General features: G+C 39.1%; 1 protein-coding gene across 1 annotated transcript in view; it reads left to right on the plus strand.

Annotated features, from left to right (window-relative positions):
• The window catches only part of KIFAP3 (kinesin associated protein 3), a 210846-nt gene that overhangs the window by 165276 nt on the left and 26892 nt on the right, over positions 1 to 18678 (plus strand). The window contains exons 20-21 of the mRNA XM_027772485.1: positions 3616 to 3805; positions 11625 to 11724. Of these exons, the coding sequence (XP_027628286.1) occupies positions 3616 to 3805; positions 11625 to 11724 (290 nt within the window). The remainder of the gene's footprint in view (positions 1 to 3615; positions 3806 to 11624; positions 11725 to 18678) is intronic.

Consider the following 18678-nt stretch of genomic DNA (forward strand, 5'->3'; position numbering starts at 1 on the left):
GTTATCTCTTAGTAGAATAGCAAACCTTATATTTTATATGCATTGGGTATCCTTTTGGGATCTTGAGTGTGCATGCACACGTGCCTGGCGTGAGTTTAAGCCACCGGGTCCGGGACTCGAACCGCGGTCGACTACATGGGAGTCCAGCAATAGAGCCATTACACCATCTGCTGGTCCCTTGACTGAATTTTAAAACTCCTTTTCTTACACTAGGAATCAATATGCTTGAAACTTAAATTGTAATGAAACAATCAGAGCATATGTTTTTCTGTCATCTTTGAATACCTCTCTATTCAAATAATTCAATCAGATTCAACATTTTTTTTAAGATTTTCATCATAGGGCATGCGTACTCACTGGACAGAGACAGAGAGAGGGAAAGTAAGAAATTGCCCCTCAGAGGGGATGACCATGCCATAGTCCCTTCTCCATTCTCCTCTCAGGATTCTGAGCACATGTGCACACACACACACACACACACACACACACACACACACTGGGTGACTTTCAAGCCACTTATTTCGAACTACAGTTGGCAATATGTAAGTCCAGTGCCTTAACCATCATGTTATCTGCTGGGCCCAAACTACGCTTAAAAGAAGCAATAATGCTCATATTAGTTCTAATATTTGATGTGGATTTAACATGATTTCTACTATTATAAGGCATATTCTGGGAGTTTGAGGAAACTGACTAACTTAGACAAAAAAAGCTAGTTATTGTGGAGAGTTGCTTTGGCAAAATACTATTTTGCTTTTTGTTTATGCGTTAAATGTTGTATCAATGGATATAACAAGTTCATCCTGTAAAGGTTATGATCATTCTTTGTAAATCATCTTGCCATTTATAATATATGACAGTAATATTTTTTCAACTAAATTTAATTGAGCAAATATATAGCCACGTATGGAACCATACATACGCTTTTGAAGTCATATGCATTTTAAAGCAGTTCAGAGTTACATGTAGCATTTAAGCTAAATTACTTTGAAACTCAGCACAGTGCCTGTGTTACATAATTTAGGCAACACATTCTTTGATTTAATTTTGAAAACCCAAACTGAACCACCAATAACCGTAGCCCATGAAACTGCTTGTAACGATATCTCTGTGCTTACTATATTCCAGTTCTCTCTTTGTCCAAGGCTGGCCAGGTCAGAGAGCACACGATTGCGAGCACAGTGTGCTACACAGTGACTTGCCAGATCAGAGCTGCTTATTCACACCACTGCCTGGTCAGCAAGCCAGCCCACTCACAGTCTCTGAACTGGCACAGTTCTTATTGCTGGACCAAGATTTTCTGTGCCCTAATAGCCACAACCAGCTGCGTACCCTGGATAAGTTACTTCAGTGCCCTGACTTCAAGTTCCCATTCGTAGGCGATAGCTATAGCACCTATTTAGAGAGCTGTTACTTGAATTACCGCAGCAGCTAATGTGTTAAATACTGTCCATGTAAGTTTTCTAACAATGTGTCAGGTGATCAATGATTAGATGGTTATATAAACTACCATCATCTCTAATCACTATGACACCTTAATAATCCCAATAAGGTATGGCATTTAGATTTCTTTATGCCTGAATAGTCAATTTCAAATATACATTAGTATTGTAGTGTAACTGGGGATAATGATCTCCTCCTGTGGTTTAAATGCTGACATTCTCACAGTTGAATAATAAGTGTTTTTTTTTTTTTTTTTTGAGAGATTTTCCATGGCGGGCATCTGCTTAGAGAGAGAGACATAGAGACAGAAAGCGAGAAATCACCCCCCAGGGGGGATGGTCACGCCGCAATCCCTTCTCCTCCTTTCTCCTCTCGGGATCTTGGGCACGCACGCACACACGCCCGGTGTGAGTCTTAAGCCACCGGGTCCGGGACGCGAACCGCGGTCGACTACGTGGGAGTTCAGCGACATAGCCATTACGCTAACTGCTGGTTCCCAAGTGTTTATTATTTTTAAAGCAAAATGTAAGAATTAATATTTACTGTAGCTCTTAATGTTATACAATTTATTTCAAATAATTATTTTAGGAGTTAGATTGACAACTAATGGAAATGTTGTGGATAACTGTTAGAGAAGAAGGAAAACTTGATAATTTTGTGGCAAATGGCCATTGTCAGTGCCATAGCCAAAAACGCCTCTATTTACCAGCCTCCGTGGAAGGGAGCGTGTATGCATTTTCAGAAAGACAGTTACAGAGCGCACAGTCTCACACTGACACTGAGACCGGTTGACCATGTGAAAGTTAAAATTGAACAAGTGAAATTTTAATAAGAAAATTATAATAATTACACTTATTGTAAGATTTCAGATTTAGTCTTAATCCCAGAAATTTATTCTTTTATGACAATTTTGGGGGTTTATTTTGGGAGGGCAGTTCTTGAGATATTTTTGCTATAGGACATGTGTACTCACCAAAGAGACAGCAAGACAGAAAACAAGAAATTACCCCCCCTCCCCCCAGAAGGTATGGTCACCCTATAGTTCCTTCTCTTCTGTTCTCTTCTTGGGATTTTGGGCACACACGTGTCCAGCTTGACTGTCAAGACACTGGGTCCTGGACTTGAACCATGGTCAGCCACATGGGAGTCTAGCGCCTTAACCACTACACCACCTGTTGGCCTCTGATGATGACAGTTTTTCATTTGAGTCTCAACTTTGGCTGAAAATTGGTCAGCATTTGAATAAAATATGTTGGTCTACCTCTTATCAGTCTTGATGGTGCTTTTGCTCAGCCCTCCTCTAGCTCCTCCTTAGACAACATAACCTCATGTGTTTAAAGATTAACAGAGAATTGTAAAACCAACTGTCCAAGGTTAGGATGATATGAAATAACCAAAGCCTTTTTTTTTTTCCCCTACAATCTATGCCATCATTTCTGTTATCCTTTGTTGAATGAATACACAAGTCAGAAGTAGCTGTAACTTATGGAAGAAGTGGGGAGATTGCTTCTGCTATATCATAATTTGCCTATTTATCCTATAAAAACAGCCAACAGGAACTAACTTTGTGACAAGTGTTACAGATACACCTGTCACTAAAGGAGCCACAATCTTACTCTTTAGGAGTTCATGGTCCAAGAACATTCGGACAAAAAATAATTACAACTGAATAAGACAACATGAGTATTTCATGCTGGGAACAAAATGCTGCTATTTATTTTCCATAGTAAACCATTTTAGCAATTAAAAGAAATACTTTAATAGTGCTTTTTTTCCCTTAGTGTTTTCTAAACTGAAAGATATAACAAAAGGTTTCATTTTAATGCTAATCACCTGTCATTGGTGCCACATACAATTATAACTATGGTGCTAACATCTTAATGGCATCTAAAATTTGGCAATATTTAGATAATGTTTAACTCAGAATTTGTGAGATTTACAGGTTTGCAGTATTTGCTATTGCCATTAGTGACTGACAATTCTAACACTCTTTTAATGTATGTATTTAATTCTTTTCATTGACTGCTATATAAAGTAATTGTGAACAGGTATTTTCATGTCGTCTGTGACCCCGAGGAAAGCTCTCAAAGTTCTTCTGAGATGAAAGTATTGCCATTTAAGTACCTGAGGTGTAAGCTTACATAGAAACAGTTATGCATTTGTGTTCCACAGGAGTATGATGAGGAATGGGCTAAGAGGATTCAGAGTGAAAAGTTCCGCTGGCATAACTCTCAGTGGCTGGAGATGGTAGAGAGTCGCCAGATGGATGAGAGTGAGCAGTACTTGTACGGCGATGATCGAATTGAGCCCTACATCCATGAGGGAGATATTCTCGAAAGACCCGACCTCTTCTACAACTCAGGTAAGGCAAGGCGATGGCAAGGCAGAAGCAGTGGGTCTCCGTCTGCCAGTGGTACCGTCCACATGTTTATCCATGTGTTTCCCACAGACACTGAATTGCTTTTATATTTGATACAGCTGCTTGAATCCTGGACAGTGTATACTTCACTTTGAAAATAAAATGGGGGGGGCAGCAGGTGGCATGGTGGTTAAGGTGCTGAACACTCCCACATGGCCAACCACGCTTCGAGTCCTGGACCTGGTCTGGTGGCTTGCTTTCTCACTTTCCTTCTCTCTGTGAGTCTGTCTGTCTCTGGTAAAATTAAAATAAATGAAAGAATAAATAAAATTAAATAATTCTTAAAAGAGAGAAAATGGGTTCCTTCCTAACTAACCTTTATAGTAGTTATGAAATGCTGCCTGTTTTTCAAACCAGATAGAGCAGATCATTTAAATTCAACCAACTAGAATTTCTTAGGTCAGTGATGGCAACTGGCTATTCTTTACGTGTTTTATATTCTTGAAGTAAAATGATGTCAAATATATCTGATAGGAACTTTTTCATTAATAAAAGTTAAAATATTCTTGGAATCGAGTTTCTTGATTTAAAGATTGATAGCCACTTTTTAGCATGAATCAATTTCCAAATCTGAATAAAACTATTAACCACCTTAGTACTTTACATTGTTGCTTTAAAACTTCAGAACAGATTTCTAAAAGATTTAGGTTTCTAAAATGCATTCATTTAAATTAACTTTTAAAAGTAAAATATTTTTCTGTGAAATCCTTTATAATTAAAATGTATAATTTATTCTGATATAAAAAAGTTTTGTGCTTTTGTATACCAAAATTTAGAAACAGCAATTGACACTGGAAAAATTAATAAATGTTAACATTTGTGGGACCACCAAATGGCGTAATGATTACGTTGCTGGATTCCTTGTAGTCGACCGCAGTTCGAGTCCTGGACCTGACAGTTTAAAACTCACACTGGGCACGTGTGTATCCAAAATCCCAAGGGGAGAATGGAGGAAAAGGGATTGTGGCATGGCCATCCCTCCTGGGGGGTGATTTCTCACTTTCTGTCCCTCTTCTCTGTCTGGGAACGGGAAGCACACACACTGTAGAAATATCTCTCTTAAGAAAAAAAAAAAAAAAAAGTAAGCATTTGCAGAATGAAATGTTATCAGGAAATGTTTTTCATTGTTTTTAATATCTGTAGCCTGATAACAGTAGACATCTGACAGTGAAAACCACATGCACTGAGTTTAAAGATACAGTGTTCAGAGCAAGCCATTGGTATATTTTAGTTCGTGAATTATTTTACTCAGTTCATTTTCCATGAACAGCATATGAATCTTTGAGGTGTTCTTGATGTCTCTCATGGAAATCTGGATAATAGCAGCCTCTTTTATTGTATGTAAATTAGGGACCAGAATTATTTTTATTGTAGTCACTGATTAATTTCCTTTGCTGACAGAAAAATAAAGCTGTTTGCCTTAGTACTTTTGACCATAAAGGAAGTATAATTTATAAAACACATTTGTAAAAGACTTTTTACTTTCCTAATTGTTCTTTATTAATTGTGGTGAATCTAGTTTTCAATATGTGAATACATTCTTTTTTAAAAGATTTATTTCATTTTTTTATTATTATTTCTTAATTTGATCAGAAAGAGAGAGAGAGAGGGAAATGAGAAAGCAAGTCTCCAGGTCTGGGATTCAAGCCATGATCAGCCATGTGGGAGCCCATTGCCTTAACCACTAAGCCACCTGCTGGCCCCAAAATTCTTTTTTTTTTTTTTCCCTAGTTTTTGTTATAGGGTATATGGACTCACTGGAGAGAGACAAGGAAAGAAAGAGAGAAAGAGAGGAAAAGTGAAAATTACTCCCCAGAGGGATGGCTGTGCTACATAAAATTCTTTCTCCTCCAGTCTCTAGGGATTTGGGGCATGTCCACATATGTGCCTGACATGATTCTGAAGCCTCCAACTTGGGAGATGTGGACCCCAGAGTTTGCCAGGTGGGATCCAGTCAGTCTTAACCTACATACCACCTGCTGGCCCAAGTACATTTTTGAAATATGAAGTTTAAAATTTCTTTTTTCCTGTCTGAGGATGCTCATAAACATCGTAGATTTCATTTACGTGCGTTCTATGAAGTGTCTTATCAGGTATTGCCACATAGGTGAATAGTCTTTTAGGAATGTCTTTCTCATTTTCCATGTTACCGACATCTACTTTGTCCCACATAGTCACCATTACACTTTTAGCCCATTTACAAAAGAGCCCAATATTATATTTTTATTTGTCTTCGTGGCATTCAAGATAGAGTTAATGTCAGTAAAAATTGGGTTTTTGTATTTTTTTACTTGTATTCCCAATATTTGCAAGTCAGTCTCTGAACTGGATTTTAGGAGTTAAGGTTGATAAATTATGTGTGCTGATGAGGAATCTGGTTTATTTATCACTGCTCTGATGTGTACTGTCTTGTTCTTACCTGTTTTTATCATTACCAGGAGCTGCTCGGAAATGTGCAGTGTATAAGTAAGGTCTAAATAGTTTCATATAGCACAGCCATTTGAATGGTTATAATACCCTGCAACGTAGAGTGCCTGATTTGTGGCTCTGTTTTCTGTTTGTTCTCCAAACAATTCAACGTCATGTGAAATGTTTTGGTTCCTTGTCACTGTCTTTGAAACAACACTGTTACAGTAGGAGCTTAAGGATGCTCGTAGGCCAGCACAGAGATGCAGCAGTAACCAGCACCCCACAATGCTTACACTGCATGGGATGGTCCCAGGTTGGTCCCAGGTGCGTGTATGCGTGCCCATGATCTTGGCATAAAGACCTTTTTGGGGGTGCATCTCTTCCTCTCTCTCTCAAGAAATATTTTTTTTTGAGAGGTGTTTTTTTGTTTGTTTGTTTGTTTGTTTGTTTTGCTATAGGTTGCGTGCACTCACCAGAAAGACAGAGGGACACGGAGAGACAGAAAGTGAGAAATCACCCCCCAGGGGAGATGGCCACACCACAATCCCTTCTCCTCCATTCTCTTCTCGGGATCCTGGGCATGCACGCACATGTGCCTGGCATGAGTTTAAGCCACCAGGTCCGGGACTCGAACCGCGGTCGACTTCTGGGAATCCAGCGACATAGCCATTATGCCAACTGCTGGTCCCAACTAAAATTCTTGAAAGTAGAGCCTGTGTATTATAATTTTACATTTCCTACAAGACCTAGTATGGTATTATCATGCATGTACTAGGTGTGAACTGATCTCCTGGTGCCTAAGGAGTGTGCCTGCTATAGCAATGCCACATCAGTGACCAGTGTGGCAGGGCTACCTCACTGGCGCTATCTAGAGGGCACTCAGCACACTTTCGGAAAAGACAGCCTTGAAAGACCTCAGAGCTATCCAAGCAGTTACTGCAAAGGCCGGGACTATTTGCTTTATGTGTAAGATAGCCTTGAAACCATCACTGAAATGTTTTTGTTCCCTCAGATCCTTCTTGTTAATAATTGTATCAAAAACAAGTTATCTGGATTCTTAAATTGGAACAAATGAGAAAAAAAAATCACTTAAGATCAGCAGAAAGTTATAACAAAGACTTAGACTTAGGAAAAGCTTTACAAGTAAAGAAAAAGAACTCAAAAAGCCTTTGAGTTCAGGTATAGAGACTAGAGCCTTTTAGCACAGGCAGTCAGATATATCTGATAACTGCAGGATATGACTGACATTACACTGACATTTGTAATGAAGATCCATCATCAAAAAGTATTTAAATTATGCACGGCATACCCTTTTTTTTCTTATTCATCATGGAGTGAATGTGTGCACATGAGAGTGATTGGGAGACAGAGAGAGATGAGCACCCTTCGTAGCATCTGACCCTCACTCCAGTCCTCCAACCTGTCAGATCCTGAGCATTCACTATGTACCTGGTATGTTCAATCAGACCAACTGGGTCAGGGATTTGAACCACAGTCAACATCTGCCATCCAGCTTCCCTTGAACAGTGCATTACCACTGTACCACAGAGCTGGTCCAGAATACTCTTTTAAGTGCACAGGCAATGTAAATTTTATTTATAAAAATTTCTACCATGTTTTATGTTGTATACTTAAATTGTCAAGCGTTGCTTAGTCAGAAATTCCTTTATTTGAAATGCAGTCATGCCTCACTTTAGGACAAGAATGCATTGTGAGAAATGTATCATTAGGCACTTTCATCATCATGCAAACGTCGTGGAGTGGACTTACACAAATCTAGATGGTCTAGCCTACCGTATGTGTAGGCTGTGTGGTATAGGCCCTAGCTCCTGGACTACCAACGTGTATAGCATATCGTTACTGGATACTGTGGGCAATTGTAACACAATGGAATTTGTGTAGAAACATAACTCAATACCAAAAAGTAGATAAAATGGTACACCTGTGTGATGCACTTAGCATGAATGGAGCTTGCCGGACTGGAAGTTGCTCTGGGTGAGTGAGAGGTGAGTGAATGCGGACTGGGGACTCAGCAGCTACTTTATAGTTAGGGTACATGAAGTTCATTGTAAAAAAAAACTTTTGCAGGGGATCAGCAGTTAGTGTAATGGCTATATCGCTGGACTCCCATGTAGTCGACCGCAGTTTGCGTCCCGGACCCGGTGGCTTAAAACTCACGCCAGGCGTGTGTGCGTGCGTGCCCAAGATCCCGAGAGGAGAACAGAGGAAAAGGGATTGGGGCGTGGCCATCCCCCCTGGGAGTTGATTTCTCACTTTCTGTCTCTCTGTCTCTTTCTCTCTGTCTGGTGAGCGCATGCGCCCTATAGCAAAAGGGCCATAGTAAAAACACATAAAAAAAAAAAAAAAAAAAAAAAAACTTTTTCGGGACCAGCAGATGGCGTAATGGTTAAGTTGCTGGACCCACGTAGTTAACTGCAGTTCACGTCCTGGCTCAGTGGCTTCAAACTCATGCCAGGCGCATGTCTGTCTCTGTCTCTCCGGCTAGCCCATGCACCCTATAGCAAAAACCTCTCTTAAATTTTTTTTTTCTTCATTAATAACCTTAGCTTACTGTAATTTTTTATTTTGCAAACTTCTTTTTTTCACTTTTGACTTTTTTGTAATGACACTTAGCTTAAAACACAAACATGTTATCCAGCTGTATAAAAATATTTTCTTGGGGCCAGCAGGTGGTATGGTGGTTAAGGGCCAACCATGGTTCAAGTCCTGGATCTGGTGGCTTGCTTTTTCACTTTCCATTTCGCTCTCTCTCACTCTGTCCCTCTCTGGTCAGATTGAAATAAATAAATTAAATAAATAAAGTTAAATAGAATAATTCTTTAAAAAAATCTTTTCTTTATATATTTATTCTATGAGCTTTTTTCATTTTTAAATTTTATTTGTTTATTTGAATTTTGGACTCCAACATGGCCAACTGCAGTTCAAGTCCTGGACCTGGTGCCTTGCTTTCTCACTTTCCCCTCACATTCTCTTTCTCTGCCTCTCTATGGTCATTTTTTTTTTTTTTTGGAAGTTTTTGCTATAGGGTGCATGCGCTCGCCAGAAAGAGAGAAAGTGAAAAATCACCCCCCAAGGGGATGGCCACGCCACAATCCCTTCTCCTCCATTCTCCTCTCAGGATCCTAGGCACACACGCACACACACCCAGTGTGAGTTTAAGCCACTGGGTCTGGGACTGCTGTAAAACCATCATTTTTTATTCATATTTTTTAAAAGAATTATTTATTTAATGTCATTTACTATTACTCTTTTTTAAAAACTTCGATCAGAGAGGGACCAGCAGCTGCCGTAATGGCTATGTTGCTGGACTCCCATGTAGTTGACCGTGGTTCGAGCCCGCAACCCAGTGGCTTAAACTCATACCAGGCACGTGTGCATGCGTGCCTAGGATCCTGACAGGAGAATGGAGGAGAAGGGGTTGCGGCCTGGCTATCCCCCCTGGTGGGTGATTTCTCGCCTGTCTCTCTGTCTCTCTCTTTCTGGAGAGTGCACATGCCCCATAGCAAAAACCTCTCCAAAAACAAACAAACAAACAAAAATAAAACAAAAGTATGGTTTAGGGGCTGAGCAGTGATGCAGCAGAGACACAGCTAGACCCACATGAGCAAGGCCTCGGGTTTGTGTCCTAAGCTCTCCTTTGGTGCCCCAGTAATCTCACAAGTGTGCCCTTGAAGTGGGCCACCTAGAACAGGGGGTGGGAGTAAATTCTGGCCTGAAGACTCTGCTGTGGTGTCTGTCTCTCCATAGCTTCTGTCTTTCTCCCATGGAAGATGCAAATATGTAATATTCTTAAAATTTCTAGTCTAGTAAATATATAACCAGTAACTTAATATATTATTATCACTATTAGTATTAAACCTTATAATTATATGTGCAGTACTTCATATAACTGTCAGTGCAGTAGGTTTGTTTACACCATCACCACACACACATTAGTAATGTGTTGCACTATGATGTCACTAAGCAGTAGGAACTTTTCAGCTCCATAATTTTATAAGACCACAGTTGTATGTGTGTTCTGTGGTTGACTAAAATGTCATTGTGCAGCATAACTGTATTTAATTTAATCATGCTACACAAATGAAGCTGTCTGGGTATAAAATGTGAACTATACTTATGTATTGATCTTTATACCAGCACCATACTTTTTTTTGCAATAGGGCACATGCACTTGTCAGGGAGAGGGGAGGACAAAGGGAGAAAAGAGAAAGAAAATGAGAAAGCACCTCCAGGTGGATGGCTACTCCACAATCCCTCCTCTTCTCATGACTTAGGGCATGCATACGCATACTTAGTGTGTTTCTCAAGCCACCGGGTCCAGTACTCAAACCATGCAGTCAGCCATGTGAGATCCAGTTGCCTTAACCACCATGTCACTGGCTGGCACCATCCTTTTATTTATTTATTTATTTATTTTTAAGGTTTTTGCCATAGGGTGTGTGCACTCACTGGAGAGAGACAGAGAGACACTGAGAAGGAGAATGAGAAATCACCACCCTCTGGGGGTGGGGGGTTGGCCATGCCGCATTCCCTTCTCCTCCATTCCACTCCTGGGATTTAGGACATGCACCTAGCGTGTGTTTCAAGCTGCCATGTCTAGGACTCAAACCAGAGTCAGCCATGTAGGAGTCCAGCACCTTAACCACTCTGCCACCGGCTGGCCTCATGCACCATTCTTATTAATTCTTCCTTGCCTTTAACCAGGCCTGGACCATCCTTACTGTCCTTCCCAACCCTGCCTGATCTCCTATATCTTTTTCTGTATCTTTTTCTCCAGAAGACTGTAAGTCCCTTGAAGACAGAAACTGTCAAATTTACTCTGTGCCTATATAGTACCTAGCACATGATAGATGATTTGGCTCAATTGTCAACAAAACACTAACATACATATGGTTTTCTATTCATACTCCTAGAAAGAGCAGCATGTCAAGCTAACATTTTTTTTTCCAGATTAAATATACAGGTTATTTCCTACCAGCAGTTAGTGTAATGGCTATGTTGTTGGACTCCCACGTAGTCGACCGTGGTTCGTGTCCCAGACCCGGTGGCTTAAAACTCAAGCCAGGCGCATGTGCGTGCGTGCCCAAGATCCCGAGAGGAGAATGGAGGAGAAGGGATTGCGGCGTGGCCATCCCCCCTGGGGGGTGATTTCTCGCTTTCTGTCTCTATGTCTGTCTGGCTGGCTAGCGAGCTCACGTGCCCTATAGTAAAAACCTCTCGAAAAAAAAATATATATATACGGGTTATTTTCTTATTATTTTGCTTAATAAGATAATATTCTTTTTATTTCCTACAAATATATTTCACTAGTTATCGTTTTCCTTCTTTTTAGATGGATTAATTGCCTCTGAAGGAGCCATAAGTCCAGATTTCTTCAATGATTATCACCTTCAAAATGGAGATGTAGTCGGGCAGCATTCATTTCCTGGCAGGTAAACTGTTTTCCAAGAAAAGAATGATGTATGGTGTTTCTGTTGTTTTTGAAAAGCTAGAATACTCTTCGCTCTCCATTTCTTTATCTTTCATTTAGAGGAGGAAAAAAATTCAATCTCTTCAAGAATATGTTTGTTTGATTTTAAATTATGAAGTCACATTTTTATGGACAAAAATGGAGATTGCAGAACTGAAAAAAATATATATATGCTTCATCACTTTAGAAAATAACATAAGCTGTCAGGTCAGCTAGTGCCATTGTGATGAAGGTGGCCAATCACAAGGTTCAAGTCCCAGACCCAACTGATTCAAACGCTTGTTTGCGCATGCATGCCCGCAGTCCTGACAAGGAGGAGGAATGGAGGGTTGCAGCCTGGCCATGCCCCACGAGGGGTGTCTTCTCACTCTCCCTGTCTTTCTCTCTCTGTCTCTCTCCAGCAAGTGCACACATGCTCTGGCAGATTTTTTTTTTTAAAGGAAAATGTAGACTATATTGAAACAGACAATACTTTTGCACAGTTAATGAATACAGATTGTTTCCTGGATGTATTCCAAAGCCAGTAAAATGTAAAATGAGAACACAAGACATCTATTTTAAGTTATTCAGGCATCGCTGTTTTAGAAAGTCAATGCTTTGATAATGAATTGAAGATTTTTCTTCTCTAGATGGTATTTAAAGGAATATTTACAGGAAAAAATCTGATGGGCCAGCATTGTTCCACAATTATAATAACCTTCCCACAGCAGATATCCAGCATCGTTACTAAAGGTGTCATAGTGTAAACAATATTTTCCTCTCTTGATCATTCCTGGAAGTGTGGTATTTTAATATTTTAGGCTGACTGTTGAAAATTCGCATTAACCTAGTCACATTCACATTAACCTAGACTCTACCTTTTCACTGGACTGGTGTTTTGTTTTCCCTTAAGTGTGTTTTACTTTCTTTATTTGTTTAAAACCTGTTCTAAAATTCTACCTTTGGGGCCAGCTGGTGGCGTGGTGGTGAAGGTGGCTGGATTCCACATGGCCGACTGCATGTTTAGAGTCTTGGAACCATCGGCTTAAAAAACGTGCCAGCACATGTGGGTGCATACACCAAATCCTGAGGGAATGGAGGAGTAGGGATTGCAGCTTGGTCATCTCCCCCAGGAGCAGGGGGTGGGGGGATTTCTCTTTCTCTCTCTCCTTCTCTTTGTCTCTCCTTCCCTCCCTCTGTGGTGAGTGCAGTCACCCTATAGCAATAAAATAAAAGAAACAGAAGAAAAATAAAACTAAAATTCTACCTTTGATTAGCATGAGCTGTTTTCTGTTTGGGAGATGTGTTCAGATGTTTTTAAGATAAATATAATTGTGACCCAATACGTTATATTTAACTCATAGTGCTCACTAGCAATAAGCTATTTTAATCCAATAATAATAACTGCAACCATTATTGATCATTTATTATCTATAAACTATTTTCTAAGTATTCATCTTATTTTAACCTGCAACATTTTAAAGAATGTATTATTATATTCATTTTATATCCCTGATAAAGAGATCTAGACTCTAAAAATGTAAGTAACCAATTCACACAGATAGGATAATAAAGTGAGAATTTGAATGTCATCAAAATTTACATCTTTTTCCAGTAAAACATGCCACCTAATTTGGAGGGAATAAAACATACTATATGATTTGTTAGCTTTTTTGACCACAGTCCACATTAAAGTAAATACCTTTCGTATTGCAACCTAGTGCACACATACATATTTGTTTTCCTACTTGTATCTACTTCCATACACATATATAAAACAAAATCTTCTTAAAATGATACTTACTCCTACTACCTGTAATGCTCAATGATATATTCTGTTTTATTTTATAGTATTTCTTTTCTTTTTTTTTTTTTTGGAGAGGTTTTTGCTATAAGGCACATGCACTCCCCCAGAAAGACAGAGACAGGAAGCAAGAAATCCCCCCCCAGGGGGATGGCCATGCCACAATCCCTTCTCCTCCATTCTCTGCTCGGGATCTTGGGCATGCACGTACACACACCCGGCGTGAGTTTAAGCCACCAGGTCCAGGACTCGAACCGCGGTCAACTACATGGGAGTCCAGTGACATAACCATTACGCTAACTGCTGGTCCCGAGTATTTCATTTTTTAAATATGGATTGCAACCCACTAAGTTGATTTCACAACTTATTACCCAAGGTTTGAAAACATGGTGGAAAAACACAGGAGTATTCCTGAAACATGCTGACCTCGTGTGTAGCTCAGTGTTCTGCACTTTAAATAAGTAACAGCATTTTAGAAACGGTTTTGTTGGAGTGCTGGATTATTTCGGTAAGAAACTCCTTGCCATAGGAAATGAACTAAACGTGATCGAATACTGGAGAGCATATAGTTTTGGATTACTTCTGATGCTTTTGGCTATAGTAGCTATAATTATTCAAAAGAGGCTCTTTGATAGAGTATAATACCATTATAAATACTGTATCCTGTCATGTGATAACTCACTGTACAAATGTTTTCTGAAACAGAATTGGAAAAGAAAACTAATTTAGGCATGCGACCCTAATATTTATATCAAAGAATTTTGCTTATAGCATTTATAAGATTATCTGGTGTTTGTATTTCACTATGAACAAAACATTATTTTCATATGTCCTGCAAATACTGCCAGTCCAAAAAAAAAGCAAATGGCTAATAATCATGCAGTGCTTAATGAAAAATGATTTGCTTTCATTTTTTCTTTTTTAATAAAGAATTATTTTGTTTAACTTTATATGTTATTTTAATTTGACCAGAGAGAGAGACAGAGAGAGTCAGGGAAAGTAAGAAAGCAAGCCACCACGTCCGAGACTTGAACTACGGTCTGCCATGTGGGAGTCCAGCGCCCCTAACCACCACACCACCTGCCAGCCCCTTTCTTTCATTTTTTTATATCATTGTGTGATTTTTAAGAAACTACATTTTCACTAAAATCAGGTAAACAGAATAATCTTAGAAGTTCAATTCAGCAAGATCTCTTCTTTCTGTTTTTCAAAAATAATCATTTTATAAAACAAAGAAAATATTTTGAAAGATATATCTATAGAGGAACTAAAGTTATATACTGGGTCCGAAGAGTTCAGGATTTTATTCCTCAGTTCTGTTTGTTTCTTTTAATAGCTTTGGGAAAATCCTTTTACCTTTGTTTCCAAGGGTATTTAAATAGATATCTTCTTTTATGTTATAAAAGCTACATTACAGTAACATTGACTTAAAGGATTAGTTAATAAAACTTAGTATAGACTCTTTTTCAAAGAAAAAGAGTTATATACTTATTATAATCATTTGATTTGAGAATTGTTTGTCTTATTAAAGAACTTCCCCTGAGAAATTTAAGTCTTTCCTCTCTTGTCTTTTGTAATTTTTCAGAACTTAAATCACGTAAGTAGATCATTTTTTCTTTTATTTCCAGAAGAAATAATTTACAATGAATTTCCTCCATTTTTTGTAGGTAATAGATCAGATGAAAGGGGCTGCAGTCTGGGTCAGCAGAGACGCAGCGTGCACAGTCCGGCCAAGATTCATGGTCGCTCCTACCCACACTCTGCCTCCTTGACCCACTCCGCAGTCATATCTTCTGTTCTTTTATCCAGTCTCTTTTGGTTGGTTAGGGTTCCCCTTTTAATAGAACGTCTTTGCACTTCTTTGATAGTAACAAACCATGAATCTTAAGTCTCGTTTAGTTTTTAGTTCTACAGAGGTTTAAGTGTTGTAAATTACTGCATAATTATTCACACTCTTTTGGTGTGATAATTGCTGCGCAATATCCCAGATGTGAAATGTTCTGCTAGGTGCTGCCTTTTAGTTTCTGATATCCAGTCGGTAAATGTAAAGCTCCTTAGATTAAATTATACTGGCTCAAAACACGGTTTTTAAAATTTTGTATTTTAACTGATTTTAACCAAAATAATATTTTTCAAAAAATGCAAGTTTAGGGACTAGCAGTTGACATAATGGCTATGTCACTGGACTCCCATGTGGTTAACCATGGACCGGCAAGTCCCAGATCTGGTGGCTTAAACTCATACTGGGCGTGTGTGCGTGCGTGCCCAAGATCCTGAGAGGAGAATGGAGGAGAAGGGATTGCGGTGTGGCCATCCCCCCTGGGGGGTGATTTCTCGCTTTCTGTCTCTCTGTCTTTCTGGCAAGTGCACGTACCCTATGGCAAAAACCTCTCCAAAAATAAATAAATAAATAAATTGCAAGTTCATTAAGCAGCTGTTGTTGAAATCCTGTTCTTCACTTCTACCATGAAGACATACTGGACAACATGAAGAATTGATATTAATGTGAAAGAATGGTAACTTAACTGAATTTTAAATATTGAAAAAACTGATTGCCTCGGTGCCTCTAAAAAGAGAAATGTTATTGGGCTGACTCCACAGCCTGGTGGTTAAGGCAGCGAGATACCACTTAGCCAGCTATGGGGTTCGAGCACTGGAGCTGGTGGCTTTTAAAAAACACAGAGCGAGTGTGGTAGCACCCACCCTGTGGCAAGAACCGGTGGAGGCTGGAGGGTCGTGGCATTGAGTCCATCTCCCTCTTTGTCTCTCTCAACACACCGAGTGCATGTGTGTGTGTGTGCATGCTCAAAATCCTGAAAAGTGGGAGGAGAAATGAAGGAGAACAGATTGTGGTATGACCATTCCTCGTGGGAGGTGCTTTCTCCCTGTCTCTCTGGTGAGTGAAAATAAGAGATTAATGCGTAGCAAGTGAGTTGGTTTTGTTTTGTTTTGTTTTGTTTTTGCCAGAGAGCATGTGTGCTCCCCATAGACAGGCAGATAGAGAGGGAAAGGGAGAAAGCACCCTCCCATGGGGCATGGTCACACCAAAACCACTTTTCCTCTCCCTCTCCATCTTTTCAGGATTTTGGCCACACACACACACACACACACACACACACACACGTACACACAGACCTGGCGTGTTTTTCAAGTAGCTGGATCCACGACTCCAGCTTTGCACTCAGCCATGTGGCATCCAGCCGCCTTAACCACCAGGCCGCTAGGCTGGCCTGAGGTGAATTTTTGTCATTTACTTTGTTTTTAATGATTTGAGTGAAAACAGGATGTAGAATGAAACTTGCGGCAAAATGTGACAGTGCTGAGCAGCAGAGCACTCTTTGGCCGGCACACAGCTTTGGACTCCTGTTTTTAACGTTTTAGTTTGAGTGGATGCTGTAAAGGAAATGATCCCAAATTCCTGCAAGGGAAAGGATAGTTAATATGTATGACATGAGGGTTTTTTCCTTTTAATTGTTCAAGGAAATATTCTTTATTTCACCTAATATGACAGTTTTAAAGCAAATGTGTTAAAATATGAGAAACTAAGAAAATTTAGAGAAGTGTCTAAAGAGTTTGAATTGGTATTTTTCTTAAAATCTAAGTCAGGGCGTCTTTTTTAATCGGAATGCCTGCATTTTTGTAATACAGCAAGGCAGTTTAATTGGAAACAGTGAAAACTGTTAAACTCATTGATCCCATTCTTCGAGACAGATTGGATGTTTGATAAAATAGATACTGGCAGTTGGACAGCAAATTCTGGGTTTTAGACATGTGTCACTATCGGTTTGAACCTCTTGGCGCCAGGATTTCTCGACATTTAGAACTAATGCAAAATGCATTAGGGCTCCAAGGCATTAGCTGTGGAGTTGCAGATCCCAGAGCGTCAAATGTAAATCTTCCCTCCCAAAGTGGGAACTGGTGTTAGAAAGAAAAGGGAACTTGCTATTGAAGCTAATTAAAAATAATAGGAGCAAGACTAGCTTTTTCCCTGTTACTTACCATGCATCCACACCATATTTTTGGACCTTTTTTTTTTTTTTATTGTAACTCTTACTTTTCAAGACTAACAAGAACCTCATGTTAAGGGTATTTTTAAACTGCTTCCAGCTTTTACAAATCAGTTTTTGTTGCAGTAAAAATGGTCCATTTTTCTTTTATGGGAATCCAATTTTCATAAACTGGAAAAAAATTGCAGAGACTGCTTAGGTTTCCTTGGGGCTTTGAATAATATTTTCAGAGCGCCTAGAGCTCTCTGTGGTTGGCACCGTGATGTCATTCACTGGCCATATCGTTGTGTCCAGGATGGGCTAGATGAGAGCTGCCGCCCGGAGCCAGAGCCGGAGCCGCCGCCGCCACCTCGTGCAGCATGACTGTGTGTCGGAGCCCACTTTTCTTTTCTTTCTTCTTAGAATACTTTAGCATTAACTTTTCGTATGTTGTACATATTATATATGATATGTTATATATTATATACCTTTTGTATTCTGGTCTAATTTATCTCCTTCAAACATTAAATGAGTTGAAATGTTACTGCAGTTTAAAAAAATCAAATGGAATGGAACTAACATTATTTACTTAAAATATAAGAAATAATCTCTTATCCAACCTTTTAAATGCTTGATTTCTCCTAGGAGTCTATATGTAAAAATTAAACTTACTTCATTTGCTATAACGCTACCTAATTATACTCAGCCATTTCCTTAATTTTTTTACTTGAGAAAAACAACCTCAAAATTACATGTTCTCCATCTGAAAGGCATTGTGTAGTGTTTATAGAACTACATATTGTGTGTTTATTTCAAAGAAGTTATCCATAAGAGAAATTAAATTGTAGTCCATGTTATAGTTCTTAATTTGGTCAAGCAAGAAATTCTTTTATGCTGAGAGGAAAGTGTATATGCCTATAAAATCTCTTCTTTGTGAAGTTCATTATCAATTTTTCATTGATAACTCAAACTCTTATTTGTTATAATTTAAATTTTAGTGACATTATCAAGAAGAAGAGAACCTCCCAGAAACTTTTTCTTCTGCAGACATGAGGCCAACCATTTGCTCAGCATTATAAAAACTGACTTATTTGGTAAATGCTTATAAAACTTTTAAAAGATAATCATCCACTAAGACACAGCTTTA

Source organism: Tupaia chinensis, unplaced genomic scaffold (genome assembly GCF_000334495.1).
Source record: "Tupaia chinensis unplaced genomic scaffold, TupChi_1.0 Scaffold000278_1, whole genome shotgun sequence".
Classification (NCBI taxonomy): Eukaryota; Metazoa; Chordata; class Mammalia; order Scandentia; family Tupaiidae; genus Tupaia; species Tupaia belangeri.